At 39.6% G+C, this 16,658-nt stretch overlaps 1 protein-coding gene across 1 annotated transcript in view; it reads right to left on the minus strand.

Annotated features, from left to right (window-relative positions):
* The window catches only part of tg (thyroglobulin), a 157,299-nt gene that overhangs the window by 85,697 nt on the left and 54,944 nt on the right, over positions 1-16,658 (minus strand). Inside the window, exons 21-29 of the mRNA XM_062980017.1 lie at positions 14,211-14,360; positions 12,923-13,093; positions 6,663-6,785; positions 6,037-6,152; positions 5,248-5,356; positions 2,461-2,658; positions 1,522-1,686; positions 1,131-1,196; positions 860-940 (exon numbers count right to left, since the gene is read on the minus strand). Of these exons, the coding sequence (XP_062836087.1) occupies positions 860-940; positions 1,131-1,196; positions 1,522-1,686; positions 2,461-2,658; positions 5,248-5,356; positions 6,037-6,152; positions 6,663-6,785; positions 12,923-13,093; positions 14,211-14,360 (1,179 nt within the window). The remainder of the gene's footprint in view (positions 1-859; positions 941-1,130; positions 1,197-1,521; positions 1,687-2,460; positions 2,659-5,247; positions 5,357-6,036; positions 6,153-6,662; positions 6,786-12,922; positions 13,094-14,210; positions 14,361-16,658) is intronic.

Below are 16,658 nucleotides of genomic sequence, written 5' to 3' on the forward strand. Positions count from 1 at the left end.
AACAATAACAAATGACAGAAGTTAGAAGCTATAACGATGAAGCCATATGCATCAAATTATTGAAAATGCCTGGGAACCCAGTGATGAAAGCATTCTATGAGCAGAACTCCATACATTGCATGTTCCATGGCAGACGATAGCTTCCATGATAATAGACAGAAAGTCTGTTTTGGCTTTCAAGTTTGAACTTTAAAGGAGCTATCCAAATGCTGAAGATGTTTTTGAGATAGGACTCAGCACCTTAGATAGTTCACTGAATTTAGGACTAACGCTTGGAACACTAAAGTAGAAACCCAAAGCAACCTCTGCAGTCCATGATTAATGAATGAGAACATCGATTTCACAGGGTCTGGATTAAGACTTACGTATGAGGATTTTGGACGAATGGATTTTAACTTGGATATGTTTTAAATTTTGTATAATGTGTTTTTACTCTGCCATTTTATTTGTTTTATATGAACTGCTGTTTTAGTGTATTGTTTTCAGGCATTGAATTTTTGCCTATTAATGTAAGCTGCCTTGAGTCCCCTCGGGTGAGAAAGGTGGGGTAGAAATATTGTAAATAAATAAATATGATACCAATCAGAGAAAAGATAGGAAGCAAAAACCAGACAGTCCTACTTCTCCTTGCAACTCCTTGTACTCCATGAAACCCTGCTCTGGAGGGCTATGGGACCACCTAGGAATTGTAAAGAAATACTTTCTTCTTTCTGCTAAAGGGGTTATTCTCTGGATCTTGGCCCAAATAGTATGAAGAAGCCCATTTGCAATACAAGCCATGGGAATTTTTTTTAAACGAATAGTATAGTAACAATGAAAATCATAAGTTCATAACACCGATGAAGTTCTGGATAAATACCTGGCAACAATGGTTTCATCTCTGTTGGAGGAACAACAGTGTTACATGAAGAAGATCTTGTCCGGGTCATCATATTGGAATCTAAAAGGCAAACAAAATTTAGTTTATGATACCCAGTTGGTATCATTATTCTCTGGACTATGAATTAAGAAAAAGAATCATAGAGCTGGAAGCAACCTCAAGGGCCACCCAGCCCAACCCCATTGTGCCATGCAGGAACAATTTCAGACTGATATCAGAAACAAATGGGCAGGAATATCCTAAAACGTACCATTCCATAGGTAAACACGCTGAAATGTAGTAAGAGAAGCTTCAGTATCTTCTATGAGCTCAGATGCTAACGCAAAGGGGAAAAACAACACAGTCAGCACAATAACCATCGTTTCTCCTGATTGTGGGCAATTACACTAGATATAAAGGCAGGATATAAATAGGGTAAATAAATATAAATAAATAAATAAATAGACATAATTTTCACACTCATGCTACCTTTATCAGATCACACTGTTGTGTTTTTGCTATATGTTTTGCTGATGTTATATATAACATCACTTCTGGTTTCCATTTTGGACCAGTTTGGGTTGAGGTGAGGAACTAGCTAAAATGCCCCTTCCAAACAACAGTACAGTTGTTCCATACCAATGGAAAACTGGTAAACTTACTTGATGAGAGCACTTGGCCTCCTAAGATAAATCTGTACTTCTTTTCTTCACTGTACTTCACCCTTTGGCACATATTTTCTTGTTCTCGTGTCGAACTTCCATCCCAGTTCTTAACATTGCAGATTAATGCATCTGGATAGCTCATGAGAGCACAGAAGACACTACCTGAAAACAGACATTGGGAAACCAAAAAATAGCTGTAATTTAAAAGTGAAAGTGCATTTGAAGCACCAACAAATGGTATTTACCATGAAACTGATTCTGACATATGGTAATCTTGATTGTATTCAAGATCCAGATCAGAAACCAGAATTCTAACCAAAATTTGGGGATCAATGCATAGACATAATTTCTGTTTAATTCTGAGACTAGTCTGCGATCAATGAAGATCTAATCGTATGTGTGCTAGCTCTGTCATTTATTTCTATCTTCTTTAACATTAATATTTTAATATTAGTATTGAGTTAATGCTTAATGATTAAAAAGTTTTTGCTTGTCTCTGTTACAGATCATCTTGAATGCATTGGAAGAGTAGACAACAACAACAACTCAGGGTGGTTTACATTCAGTACCAACATACAGCATACAACCGTTCAATAATAAAACAATTGCTAAGAATTGATAGGAGGCAAAGTTTAGCCAAGGCCAGAGGACCATAGTTCCCCATCCCTGGTTTCATTTTTCACAACCCCTACTGACAAACCAACTGACAAACCAACTTGTGCCCAATATAGTATCATTCAATAAAATTATGTTCCCCCAAGTAAAGATTAATCAAGTAAGCTTTTAAAATCCAAGTTTTACAAAGACATGATCAATAACACATGGGTTTCTCTGCTTTGTTTGCTTCTTAAGAATGTTTCCATTAAAAGGGATAAGTGCGAAGATGTGGGATATCGTTCTCTTTTTCTTCCACATCTGTAGCCTGGACACAGTTACCTCCATCAAGTACAATCTGGCTCAAGATAAATCCATCACAGCAAGCGTCTTGGCTGCAGGCCTGGCGGCAGAAGAGATAAGCATCAGTCAAAGATGTACCAGCTGCTGAGAGGACCAGGTTGTGGTACACGCCAGAAACAACATCCTGGAAATCGGTCATCTCAAAGGTCTTCGCTCCAGCTGTTGTGAATTCTTGTCCTTGAAAGAGTGGGGCAGGACAAAGAATGACACAGAATGTAAATTGAGCTGTAATGTAAACTTGACGTTTATGAGAAAGTGACAAGAAAAAACATAGGGTTGATTCCTTCAAGATTTTAGGACCTATGGATATTTTTATTCAAGCCATAACACCATAGCATTGAAAGTTGAATAGCATGACAGTGAGATAAGACTAGTTCCTTTGCTCATAGAAGGACACGACTGGATTCTAACTAATTGCTGTTGAAGTCCCTAGAAATAAAATTACTGCCAATACCATCACCAAGTAAGTTATGGGTGTAACCTGGAAATGCCACTAATTTAGTTGAGCTACTTGGCTATTTTCTAAGATGGGATGGGCAAAGTACAGTCCACTTGTTACCTGTAGCTTTTGAGACCCATAAGTCTCTGAAGCCTCCAAAACCACAGGCCATTTTATTTTATTTACAGTATTTATATTCCGCCCTTCTCACCCCGAAGGGGACTCAGGCAGATTATACACACATAGGGCAAACATTCAATGCCCATAAACACATCAAACAGAGACAGACAGACGCAGAGGCAATTTAACCTTCTCCTGAGGGGATGTTCGATTCTGGCCACAGTGGAGAGCAGCTGCTTCATCATCCACTCTGACGGCACTTCCTCATTCCAAGTCGTAAATTAGTTAAACTTGCCTCCCCACTTTTATAAGTGGTACCTTATTTCCTACTTGACAGATGCAACTATCTTTCGGGTTGCTAGGTCAGCAATGAGCAGGGGCTATATTTTATTTTTAATTGACGGGTGCTCACCCCGCCATGGGCTGGCCTCGAACTAATGACCTCATGGTCAGAGTGATTTATTGCAGCAGGCTGGTCAACAGCCTGCACCACAGCCCGCCCTCTTTTAGTGAAGTATGCTCCCAAACCAGCCCACAATCTCTCAAAGCCCCCTCTCCCAAGTCTTTACAAAACGTGGAACAAATAAAAAATCAATGACAAATGACCCAATGGCAGGTGGAATTCATGTTACATTCTTTCTAATGCACCCAAAAGACACTGGTGTAGCCCAACAAGTGAGCATTGAAATGGCCCTTGTCAAAACTGCAGTGATCCAGAGTTCTTCTAAGGCACAGATGGGGTATGCATGACACACACCCCCTTTACATCCCAGTTCTGTGTTATTTACCACAGTTGCCACTGAAAATCTGGACCTCCCCCTGCAAACCTGCCACCAGGTCTGCTAAGACTGAGATGTTCTATTGGGGAAAATAGGAGGAAAAAATTGCCACTTCAGCAAGAGAGTGTGGCTCTGAGGGGGGTTGAGGAGGGATAGTGTGATGCCCGAAACCCAGTTTGTTGCTCACACAGAAATAAAACAACTTTTTTTAAAAGTACACATTTGCTGGTTAATAAAAGAGGTTTATTTTTTCATAGAATCATAGAGTTGGAAGAGATCTCATGGGCCATCCAGTCCAACCCCCTGCTAAGAAGCAGGAAAATCACATTCAAAGCACCCCCAACAGATGGCCATCCAGCCTCTGCTTGAAAGCCTCCGAAGGAGGAGCCTCCACCACACTCCGCGGCAGAGAGTTCCAGTGTCTCAGTGAAGAAATTATTCCGGATGTTCAGGTGGAATCTCCTTTCCTGAAGTTTCAGCCATTGTTCTGCATCCTAGTCTGCAGGGCAGCAGAAAACAAGCTTGCTCTCTCCTCCCTATGACTTCTCCTCACATATTTGTACATGGCCATCATGTTTCCTCTCAGCCTTCTCTTCTGTAGGCTAAACATGCCCAGCTCTTTCAGCCGCTCCTCATAGGGCTTGTTCTCCAGACTCTTAATCATTTTAGTCGCCCTCCTCTGGACGCTTTCCAACTTGTCAACATCTCCCTTCAACTGTGGTGCCCAGAACTGGACACAGTATTCCAGGTGTGGTCTGACCAAGGCAGACTAGAGGGGGAGCATGACTTCCCTGGATCTAGATGCTATACCCCTATTTATGCAGGGCAGAATCCCATTGGCTTTTTTAGCTGCCGCATCACATTGTAGGCTCATGTTTAACTTGTTGTCCACGAGGACGCCAGTGTCTTTTTCACACGTACTGCTGTCGAGCCAGGCATCATCCCCCAGTTAACAAAGTATTTTTATTTGTAGTTTTTGTACTTTTGTGGGAGTTTTGCACTCTTAACTCATTTGTTTTATTACTAGGTTAAGAGTACGAAACTCCCACAAGAGTGCAAAATTCATACAAAAGTATAAACTGCACATAAAAACTCTCTTTTATTAACTTTAAAAAGGAATCTCTATGCACTCCAGCACATCTCTTCTAATGGAAGTTGACGATAGAATTCTGCTGGAGGACATACAAATGCCTAGGGAAGTATCCTCTCTAGGAACCTCTAGATCCTTCAGTATGACTCTTTGGTCTGTCTCTGGCAGAGGAGAACCTGAGAGTCACGCTGGAAGATCTAGAGATTCATAGAGAGAACACATTAATCAAATTCATGAATAATCAGATCTGCAAAAGTTAAACCAGCAAATGTAGAACAAATGTCTTATATGGTGCTTTCTTTCACCAACACAGGTAACTAAAGTTATTTAGTCCGTACCTTTTTTCAGATAGACTCTTACGGCATTCTGGTCTTGGCTTCTTACTTTAAGGATGCAGCTGAGGTGAGAAGCACTAGTGGTGGCAGCATTATCCCAAGCCCCCTGAACCTGAAACAGAAAGAAGAGCATGCATAAGCTGCTAATATGTGTTACCAAAGAAACACATAAATGTCTCAAACTTCTTATTAGCATTATCATTTTAGGAGATGTAAGCTTATCTATATATAATATTTGTGGATGATACTTAAAAAGCAGCACGAACACTAGATAAACAGGTGGGATTGGTGGCGGCCAGGCCAGCATACGGGTGTTGTTTTTTTCATAGGAATTACTTTTCACTACCGTACTCTAAAGGTTAGAAATGCATTTCACCACTAGTTATGCAAACATTCTTTGGTTTTATTGTTACATGCAAGAGTGAATCTCTTCTGGGTAATATCACAACTGTTTACCCATTTTATCACAACTGCCACATTAAGGTGCTGGTTCATTTGTTTCTTTGTTTTGCAAGGCTGGCACAGTCCAAATATACATGAGCTTTCTTCTCATATGGAAAAATAAAAAAGAGGCCATTACGGATTTGTAACCTTATCCAAATCTGAAATTTATAATATTTCAATAATTTGAGGCATGAAAATAAGTTTGTGTACAGTGAAAGCAAAGGTGTTGCTATCCGAACTAACCAATGTGGACAACGCAAAATGATGGAGCATTGTGGATTTCAAAACTTCAGAGAAAGGATACTCAACCTATCCTAGATTAGTCATAAAACAACTGCATTTAGTTACCAGTCCAGAAGCAGAACAGTTATAATTGCTCTCTATCGCACTGTACAGCTCACACAGGATGTCTGTCCTTGCAGTAGACAAAGTGAGAAATCCACATGCTTCATCTTTCACACACTCTGGAAGTACAAAAGGATACATGGTGTGAGTCCTACATTCAACACCAGACACTTCTGGCAAATGCTGCTCCAACAATCACGCACAGCAAATGCAGTTGGTGCCAACATGATGAGGATGTCTACCAAAGAAATAGAGCAACCGTATGGTATCCCTATTGTTTTTTGTGGGATTAGAAAGTTTTGCTTCTCCTGACCTTAACAATTTGTAAACTCAAGCTTCATTTGTTAGAAATGTGTATACATTTGTGAATATTAGTAAATACTTTCCAGATTGAAAAGGAAAGAAATATATTTCCATTCTACGTGTTCTACCTGTCTCCCAGATGTCTGCTAAAATGAGGGGGATATTTAAAAACAACAATATGGCACCCCTAATTCAGCATGATCATAGTTGAATACATAGAAACCTTACCCTAGGCTTTTAAGAACTGAGAATTACCATCTTTGGTGTCCATGATTTATTTACTCTATCCTCTTTGGCAGAGAAGAAATGGAAATCAGCATTATTACCTGCAATGCACTGTTGGAGTGCACTTTCAGGTCCTCCTGGGATGGTTACAGATCCAACTATCTTCACGTCTTCTGTCGAGAAGGAAAGCTTGGAAGCAGGAACCTCCTCAAATTGTCTGAGAACTGAAATTTTAAAAAAATATCCCAGAAACAGTCAATCAATTTGAGCAGAGATTTCCTATGCACTGTAAAGGCCTTATAGTTTAGTTTTATTATGAAGTGCAATTATGTGCCACTCAGGAAGAATGTTCTTTGGGCAGCTTGATATATGGATATCTGTATCAATCAATAACCAACCAATATAATAAAATAAAAATAGAGTGGCAAAAGGAGCAAGGAAAGCTCTCAGATGATATATAGCAAGCATGGGCAAACTTTGCCCCTCCAGGTATTTTGGACTTCAACTCCCACCTGGCATTTGGAGGGCCAAAGTTTGCCCATGCCTGATATACAGCATTATTAAAACTCTAAAGTGTTCATTACTAAAATGTCTGATGAAACACTGATGTCCTCACTTGAAATAAAGAACTCAGGCAAAACCCAAGGAAAATAGAAGAATCCGTAAGTGCAATGCCACTATGAACAAGTGCTGTCCCTACTACAAATCATCACAACACATGCAGAATGGGTTTGAAAAAAAAATGGTTAACACTTTGGGTAATACATGCAGAAGAAATTGTTATTTAATTGTGATACTAGATGTAATTAATAGGAATATAGTGTCTAGATCAGTGGTTCTTAACCTTTGGGTCCCCAGGTGTTTGGGGCTACAACTCCCAGAAATCCCAGCCAGTTTACCAGCTGTTAGGATTTCTGGGAGTTGAAGGTCAAAACATCTGGGGACCAACAGGTTGAGAATCACTGATCTAGATGAAGTCATAGAACCACTCTATTCTGTTTTGGTCAGACCTCACCTGGAATACTATGACTGATTCTCAGCATCCCAATAAAAAAAAAGGATCGTGGCAAACTGGACATGTTTAGCTTGGAGGTTGGAAGGAGCATGAAAGCCATTTAAATATGAAGAAAGCTTGTTTTCTTCTGCTTCAGAAACTAGAACATAGAGCCATAAATTCAGCCTACAAGAAAATTGATTCCACCTAACATAAACATTAGGAAAAACTTTCTGACCTGTTGGCTAATGGAATATCCTGCCTTGGAGTGTGTTGGGGTCTTCTTCTCTGGAAGTTTTAAACAGAGGTTGGGTGGTTGTCTGTTGAGAATACTTTGATTGTATATTCCTGCATGGTTAGGGACTGGATGGTCTGTTCCAACTCCATGATCCTATGATTCTTCATAATTCTCACATCATCTTATTTCATTTAGCTTATTTACAGCCTACCTTTCAGCCAATGAATTGAACGCACTATGCACAACTGTCCTGCTTCTCACTGTATCCTCACAACAATCTGGCAAAGTAGGCTCAACAAGAGAGAGTTGCTAAGGTCGCCTGGTAGATTTTTATGGCTACGTAAAGAATAGATTCTGGATCTTCTAAAACTCAGGGCAATAGTACAAACCTAGTCCAATGGTACATTGCTTTCTGCTTTCAACTTTCTGCTGAGAAGGAAGTTTCGATGAACCTAAACACTTGTCTACTATTTTCTGCCATTTTGGTGGCTCACAATGAATGAATTGTTGGACTTTAGATTTAGGAGATGTTTTCTTTTCTTTCTGGACCCATACAAATTGGTCCAGTTTTTCATTTTTATTGTTTTTGCTTTGAATTTGATAACACGTTCATTTATCTCATGTCAGTCAAGTTAGAGATTGGGATGGTGAAGCTATTGTTTTCCAGATTTTGTTTGACTCCAAACCCCATCAGTTCTGACCAACGTGCTAATCAAGGTATGTGGATGCTGGAGGTCAGCACTTTCCAAAGGTTGCGTGTTTCTCAGCCCGGTAAGAAACAGATGGCTTTACTCTATGTAGCCCAGTATGTCAGGTTTCATGCCATGCACCATAGTAAAGCACTTATTTTCATGTCCAAGTGGATTTTATATATTTTCTAGTACAAGCAAACAAAAAAAATCTCAGATGCTATCTTAACAAAAATAAGTTTTATGCCTACTTGTATTTTTAAAGAATGAATAATCTTGAAAATCTGTTTTGCTTTTGCTTTTGTTTTTTCATGCATTAAAGCCAGAATGTGATCCTTCTGTAACTGGAAAATGATGGAAAATTCAACAGAGCATGAACATACACATCTAAGCCTCTATTAATTAGGCTTGTTCTTTTCTAAAAGAAGGGACAAAAAAGGTCAATTATATTATTTATGCAACATATGGAAACTCCAAGGAGTCATGCCATCACTAACAGTGTCCAAACCATGAGGATGAACCAAGAAAATGGGCCATCAGTATATCCAAGAAATCATATCAGTATGTCATGAAGACAAAAATCTCTGTGTGGAAAGTCATGTACCATTTCTTCAGCCATTGAAATACCTTTTGATGCAATAATATTAAGGTTGTGAAGTCTCTATCAGAGGGAAAGGAAAAGTCAGTCCATGATGGAGCTGGAAGAGACCACAAGGACCAGATGTGGATTAATTTGTTAGTGATTCCCAAACTTGCTTTTCCAGATGTTGTTAAACTGCAATTCTGAGAAACCCCACCCAGCAGTGAGCCTGTGTGTGTTTAAGTGGCCAACCATAGGATTTTCTTAGATGAGGCCTCCTCAGAAGTAGTTTTGCTAGTACCTTCCTCTGAAATGTAGACTACAGCACCTGCTATTCATTGGCGGTCACCTATCCAAGTACTAACTAGGGCCAACCCTGTTCAGATCAGATGGGATCTGGTGCCTATAGGGTATTTAGGACCAGTAATCACCCAGTAATCTGCTGTGGCTGTGTAGGCATGGACGCAGGCACACACATCTGTCAAGTGTCAGGGTGCTATTTAGAATCTTTACAGTGAGACAAATTTAGAATGAGTAGTATTGATGGATAACAAATGTTGATTTCTATAAGTGAAGTGGCTTTAAATAGGGGTGAGCATCCAGGAGTTCTACAAACTTTATTAGAATCCAACACTCAGCATTTCTCAGTCATACACAAGAAAGAGATCTTGGAGCAGGATAAGATACCACGTGGGACAGTTTCCACATCAAGGTAATTGTGTTGGGAAGAAAACCTAGTGGTTGAAGGTTGGGGTTTAAAGGGTGAAAGAAGACAAGAATGTCATCCTGCTGAAAGACCTCCTAAAGATAAAAGTTAAAGGAACCTCCCTCTAGATGCAATCTGGCAACCCTCATACTCTCCTTTAACTTCCCTGGGTTGGCAGGGACAGTCCTAATTCATCTTGCGTCCTTCCACTTTTCAGCTGCTTTTAAATCATTCCCAGTTTCCTCTCTTTGAATTTTATCCATTCATCCTGGGCTGACTTACAATTGTTTACAAACAGAGTTCAAAGTGCAAAAGTAGTTTGAACTCAATTATCTTAGTGGGAGGAGAAAATGGGGCAGAATACTGTTGTTCCCAGTAGGCTCAGGCAAAAGCAAACTGCTACAGTTTCTTTTAGCTTGTGTGTTTCTCCTCGTTCATAGCTTTTGCCATCTTAGCCAAATGTAGTCATCTGGTTTTCATTTGTGAAATGAGCCTTACGTTATCACAAAAAAGCACTCACATTTTTTTAAAAAAAAGAATAATTCAGTATATCACTTCTCTTGCTCTCTTTCTATCAGACACACATGCATACACAATTAATAGCAGCTGTAGGTCAGGGAATGGGAACAGAAAGAAAGGATTTAACACCCTACCCCATAGTGCCACACCTCCAGCAAGTGCTAGGGATTATTGTTATAACTTTCAACAAAGCAGGCTTTTGCTCATGAAATTTCATCCCTCAATAAACAGGCCGGCTTTCAAGACACCTCAGGACTCGCCGTTTTTTGCTACTGCAGACTAGCACAGTTATTCATCTGGAACTTGTCTCTTTTTACAGCCTCTCCTAAATGAATGCCAAATGTTCCATTAAGAATGTGTGGAGACAGAAATTCAAAGAGTCCAGAGGTTGCCAGCTCACTCCCAAAGGAGAGGAGATACAAAACCAAATTAACTCTCATTAAGGCCATTTAGGTCAATCCCATCTTAGACCTCAGGGCTGATCCATGTTCTTTTTGTGAAAATCTTCTTTTCACAAAAGGTGAAAAAACTAGAAAAAGTATTGCTTAAAAAGACATGCCTTGGGATTAGAATTTAAAGATTTCTTTAAGAAACAACAGTATGACTCAAGATCCAAGTTCAACAATGCAAATGTAACCTAAATTGTTGAGCAGGAGGCCTACAGATCTGCACCAGACACACAAACTCTGAGTCAAAGGCACTTTATGGCCAAATCTGTCCCACCTGGTGCTCAATTGAAGGTTTCTCTATAACCTGATGGGTCACAATACATGGGTGGTCTGATCTGGGGATGACCACACATATTTTACAATAAGGTGCACACACTCTGACACTATAGGCCACAATTAGCTTGTGGGTCACATTTCCATACCTCACAACATTTCATAGATAAACACTAGGAAGCAGGCGGCCAAAGAACACCAGTATCTGGTCCAGCTGGTCTTTTTAGTGAGGACGCTTCCAAAATCAGACCGGACCTGGTCCCTCCAGAGTATTTAAGCCCCCCCAAGAGCCAATTTGGCCATATGGAAACCTCATCCAGAAACACAGACAAAATACTGGCAAAGTTCGACCAGGATGAAGTTAGCCCATTATGAATTCCAACATTCCAAGGTTAGGAAGTGTTTGGATCTGTCCTAGCTTCACCTGGCTTAGTTTCAGCTCTGTTGGTCTTTGGCCATCTCAACTAGCTTTGATTGTGCTGTCAGAAAATATTCCACAGTTTCTGTGGGTGTCCCATGTCAGATATTCATGATGAGGGATCAATTAAAAGGACCTGCAATGTTTGCCTTAAAATTCTCAGTCCAATACCACAGAATGAAAACCAGAGATTAACCTTTCAAACCACTGTTTGTCCTCTGAAAGCCAAACCCGCCTAAACTAATTTGAAACAAAAGCCATCTGTTTTCCGCACCACAACTGCAGGTGCTTTTGATCAAAGTGTCATTTTCTGCTTGGAAAAAAACCCACCATGGGGATGAGCCAGGAGCACCATGTCTCATGTCAGCCATAAAAGGGGCAGCCAGGTACGAGAGGAAGTATTATGATTACTAGTCAATATTATTGTGGCTTACATATAGCAATTCATACTTCTAAAGTACTTCAGAATTCTTCATTGCAAGTGACAACAAAGAGCATAGACATTCTAGAAATTGCATTAGGGCTTCAGATTTACATTTGTGAAATGTCCAGGTCAAGAAAAATCAGGATGCACAAGTAGAGATCAAATAGAGATGACAAAACTAGAAAAAACCATGGGGGGGTACAAAAAACATCCCCCTCTGGTTTTCCCCCAAAAAACTGCAAAAATCGAGTGTTTCCCCTAGTTTTTTCCTTGGACCTCCACATCGAAAGATCAGATCAAAAACAAGATAAATCTAGGTTATGAGCCACATCATGTTCCAAGTCAGTGGTGATGTGAAGTAGCATCTAATTGGAGCTATTCAAGGAGTTGAATATTAGGCTCAAAATCATTCAGCACCCTCTCAAGTTCAAAGTAAAACCAAGAACAGATTCACCACCCTACAGAGGTGGAAGCCACCAGTTCCCAAAGGGCAGGATTCAAAGCAAACAGGAACATGCCAGATTGATGTCTTCTGTCTTTGTTGTGATGATGTGTCCTCAAGCCATTTCTGATTTATGGCAATAGGATCTTCTAGTGTTGAGAGTATGTGGTTTTCACAGCCATGCAGATATTCTATGGCCCACAGCCCAATGTTCAAAGCCCTACACAATTCTGAATCCTCTCTTCAATGCCTACCTCAACTAATGTTTCTCAACTTTTGACCCACAGATGTTTGGAGCTTCCTATAAACTGACCATAATGGCTGGCACTTCTGGCAATTGAAGAACAAAACCATCAGGTGGATCAAAAGTTGAAACCTCTCACCTAAACAGATGAGTTCTGCAAGGATCTATCAGTTCCAAAGCAAAAGGGGAAATGTAGGCAAAATAATAATGAACTTGCAACATTTGCTGGAGGCAAGAATTGTCTGTATCTCTTAATGTTTAAAGCTGATGTTGAGTTACTATTAATTAGCGAATAGGTTCCAGAATTCCCTAGTGAGGCATATTCACAAACATACTTGCTTAGATTGACATCTCTTTGGAAGAAAATTTTGTCCGGTCCACTCACCTAAACACTGGGAATCCGTAAGCGAGCTATCCATTTCGGTCCACTCCAGTTTCACTCCAAAACTATCAATGCAGAAGGACTTTTTGGTGGTTGGATCTGTGTAGGAAGGTTGATATTGCCCATTTTCATCGCATTTCACATCCCTTTCATCCATCTGACAATCAGTAATACCTGTTGAAGGAAAACAGAAAAAATTGGGTAGATTTTTGTCTTTTTTAATACTAATGTTTATTGCTAGAAAGACCATAATACAATTATAATACAGTGAAGAAATGCACCACAAAGTTATACATTTTTTAAAACTCCCTACTAATCTTTCTAACTAGTACAAAAAAAATCTACATATGACAACACACACACCAAAAAACCCATAAACACAAAAAATACAGATACATACTTAACATAGATACTAAAACAAGACTAACAAACATAAAGACTGGTCTACAGGTCTCTCTCTCTCTCTCTCTCTCTCTCTCTCTCTCTAGTTTTCTAATTCGAACTAGTCCACCTCCTTTAAGAAATATTATATAGTCACATTTCTACATTTAATTACATACTACAAGCTCATAAATCCCAAGCCAAAGACATTTTTAAATGTGTCACAGAGTATGACCAGCACCTCTTAAAGTTGCTCCAGAACTTTAAAATTACTTTTAAGTTGGATAGTATAAAAACATGTCAAATTCATCCATCATTAAACAGTGTTAGGAGGATGCTCTGGGCCCCACTGCATAATCTCCAATAGTCACTGAGTAGGTTTCCATTCTGTGAAGGGATTTGAACCCTGGTCTCCAGAATCATAGTCCTACATTGAAACCACTACACCACACGGGCTCTCACTTTTAGTGTTGCACAAAACAAAATGTTCTTTCCTTATTCTGCCACCAGTTTTCAACAAAAGGATATTTCAACTGCTGTCTAGAAAGCAAACTTATTCCAAGATCTAACAAATATAAGAAAATTGCTGTTGGATTAGCCAGGCATGGACTTCATGTGTATTGGACTTCAACTCCCACAATTCCTAACAGCCTACCATGCTGTTGGGAGTTGAAGTTCAAAACACTTGGAGGATCCAAGTTTACCCATACCAGGATTAGACCAGCTAGTGCAACTGTCTAGTTCATAATCGCTTATGGGAAACTTGGACATGGATGTCACTGTACTATTGATACCTCATTCTCTAGACACTGCTATAAAGAGGCACCCTGCCTCTGAAACCACAGGTAATCTATAACTAAGTTCATTGATAGCCAGAAAGACGCAGAATATAATGTTCCAGGATGCTTACAATGTTCAGATCTGAAAGCTCCGGTAGAAACAGTTGATTTCCCAAGAGGACATTTGATGCAGAAAGAGCTTCCAGTTTCCTCTTGATAGAATCCAGAGGGACAGGGAACACAGCTGTCACTCTGGAAGTAGGTGCCTGGAGGACAGACCACTGCAAAAGAGATAAATATTGTGTTACTTGTGTGAAATTCAAGTGCCATTTAAAGTTCACCAATAGAACACAAGAACATGTATTTTCTCAAGTAAAAATAACATTAAAAATATTTGCATTCTTAACCCCAACAAATGTGGAAAACTGATGAAAGAACAAGAAAGAACTGACTGATCCTTAGAACCAGGATACATTTAAGCTCCATTACAGAGATTCATTGAAATTGCTTTTATTCAACCAACTACTTGGATTATTTTTAAAGTAAAAAACAACAAATGTGTTTTTATTGCATGCAGTAATATTTCCTTAAAATGCTCTCAGCGAAATAAAAGTATATTATGCTTTTCTGCAAAACTGTGACAACTTTATAATTGGAAGATATTTTATTCTGCGTCTTCCTCTGCCAACACAAGAGGCAAACACAGTTTCATTTGCATTTACTTGCTTTTTGCAAACATACACAATGGAAGCAATTTCCAATAGCAGGAGTTTACCAGCAAAACAATACAACTATTTTACTAGCACAAAACAATGTGACTCTTTATCCATGGGGAATATATCCTAAGACCCCTATTCCCATGGATATCTGAAACCATGGGTCATAGTAAAGATAAAGGTTTCCCCTTGACATTGTCTAGTCATGCCCGACTCTGGGGGGTTGGTGCTCATCTCCTTTTCTAAGCCTAAGAGCTGGCATTGTCCATAGACATCTCCAAGGTCATGTGGCCGGCATGACTGCATGGAGCGCCGTTACCTTTCCACCGGAGCAGCACCTATTGATCTACTCACATTTGCATGTTTTTGAACTGCTAAGTTAGCAGAAGCTGGGGCTAACAGCGGGCGCTCACTCTGCTCCCTGGATTCGAACCTGCAACCTTTCGGTCTGCAAGTTCAGCAGCTCAGCGCTTTAATATACTGTGCCACCGGGGGCGCCTTGCTCATTACTAGTTATTTTTTAAGTACAACTTTCATAACTCCCCAAACATTACGCCCAACGATACTGTGCATTTCATATGGAGGATGGGTAAGCAGTTAAGGAAATCTCCTTATCCACCTTCATTTCAGCATGAGTTTGAAAGGAACTCAAAACTGGAAGGGAGCATTCACAGATTCAGAGCACAGGGGAAAACATTGTCGTTGCTCTGATTTGGCTTTCTGTTGTTTGCGCTGACATAAGACAATGATATCGTTCCAGCTACTTAATCACCATTTGGCTGGATTCAGGGTTACCAGGTGAAAACAGAGCAGTGTTCCTTTCCTTTTAAAAATTGATGCAGAAGATGGAATTTCAGATGATATCACTTCTCATAAAAACATCATCTGCTGAAATTCCTACCATTAAAGGTACAGGAGCCCTAGCTGGATCATGTCACAATATGAACAATCCTTCTTATTCCAAAAAGATATGAATTACAGGAGCAAATGAGAGTGATGTTTTTGACAAGGCAAAATGTAGAGTTTGCTTTTCAAATAATTATCTGAGGAATACACATCTTTTTATTTACTTTGCATGAAAACTATTTATCCATGTGAATATATCTTAGTCTTAATATTGACATCTCAGTTTATAGAGAGTATGGTCCTTTTGGATACCAAAGAAATGAAATGGGTTTGTTTTTATTTGTATATCTCAAGGCGCATCATGGCTCTACAATCCCTTTCATATGTTAATGAAAGGAAAAGGTTTGGGAAACAACAATAATAAGATATCAGGTCATTTCCAGATGTCAGGGACTAAAGTTTCTACCTGGCAAGACAATCTAACTTCAGATGTGGATTTTTTGTGTTGGCAAGATCACTAGAACTGAATGTCCTCGAAGCCTCTCCTGGTGCCAAGAGCTGTCAAAGAGGGGCAAGCGCTTCGAGCGGAAAGGGCCTCTCAAAGTTCCACTTGGAGACACAGCCAAGTATACATTCAATTGAATTCTCATATGGACAAATTGGAGTGCTCCACCATATTGAAGCAAATGCGCTAATCCATTAAGAAATTGCAGCCAGTCCTGAGAATATGAACTGGAAGATACAAAGCAGGGACTTATTTTGTAGACTGTTTCCTAGTTCAGGAAGAAGGCGAAAACTCAAAGGAAGATGTCCCTATTTCCAATAACAAGTCAAAGCAAAACAATACATGAACCTTGCAGGAACTTCTTGATCACATTTGCTTTCAATCTGATTCTTTCCACTTCATTGGCTACAGGGAATTCAAATCCACCATATTCTCCTATTTAGATACATTAGTTTTTTACCCTTTGGGGATGCCCAAGTCCTGACATCTCTGGTGACCTGTTTCTCTTGTTC

Source organism: Anolis carolinensis, chromosome 4, assembly GCF_035594765.1.
Source record: "Anolis carolinensis isolate JA03-04 chromosome 4, rAnoCar3.1.pri, whole genome shotgun sequence".
In the NCBI taxonomy this organism is placed as follows: Eukaryota; Metazoa; Chordata; class Lepidosauria; order Squamata; family Dactyloidae; genus Anolis; species Anolis carolinensis.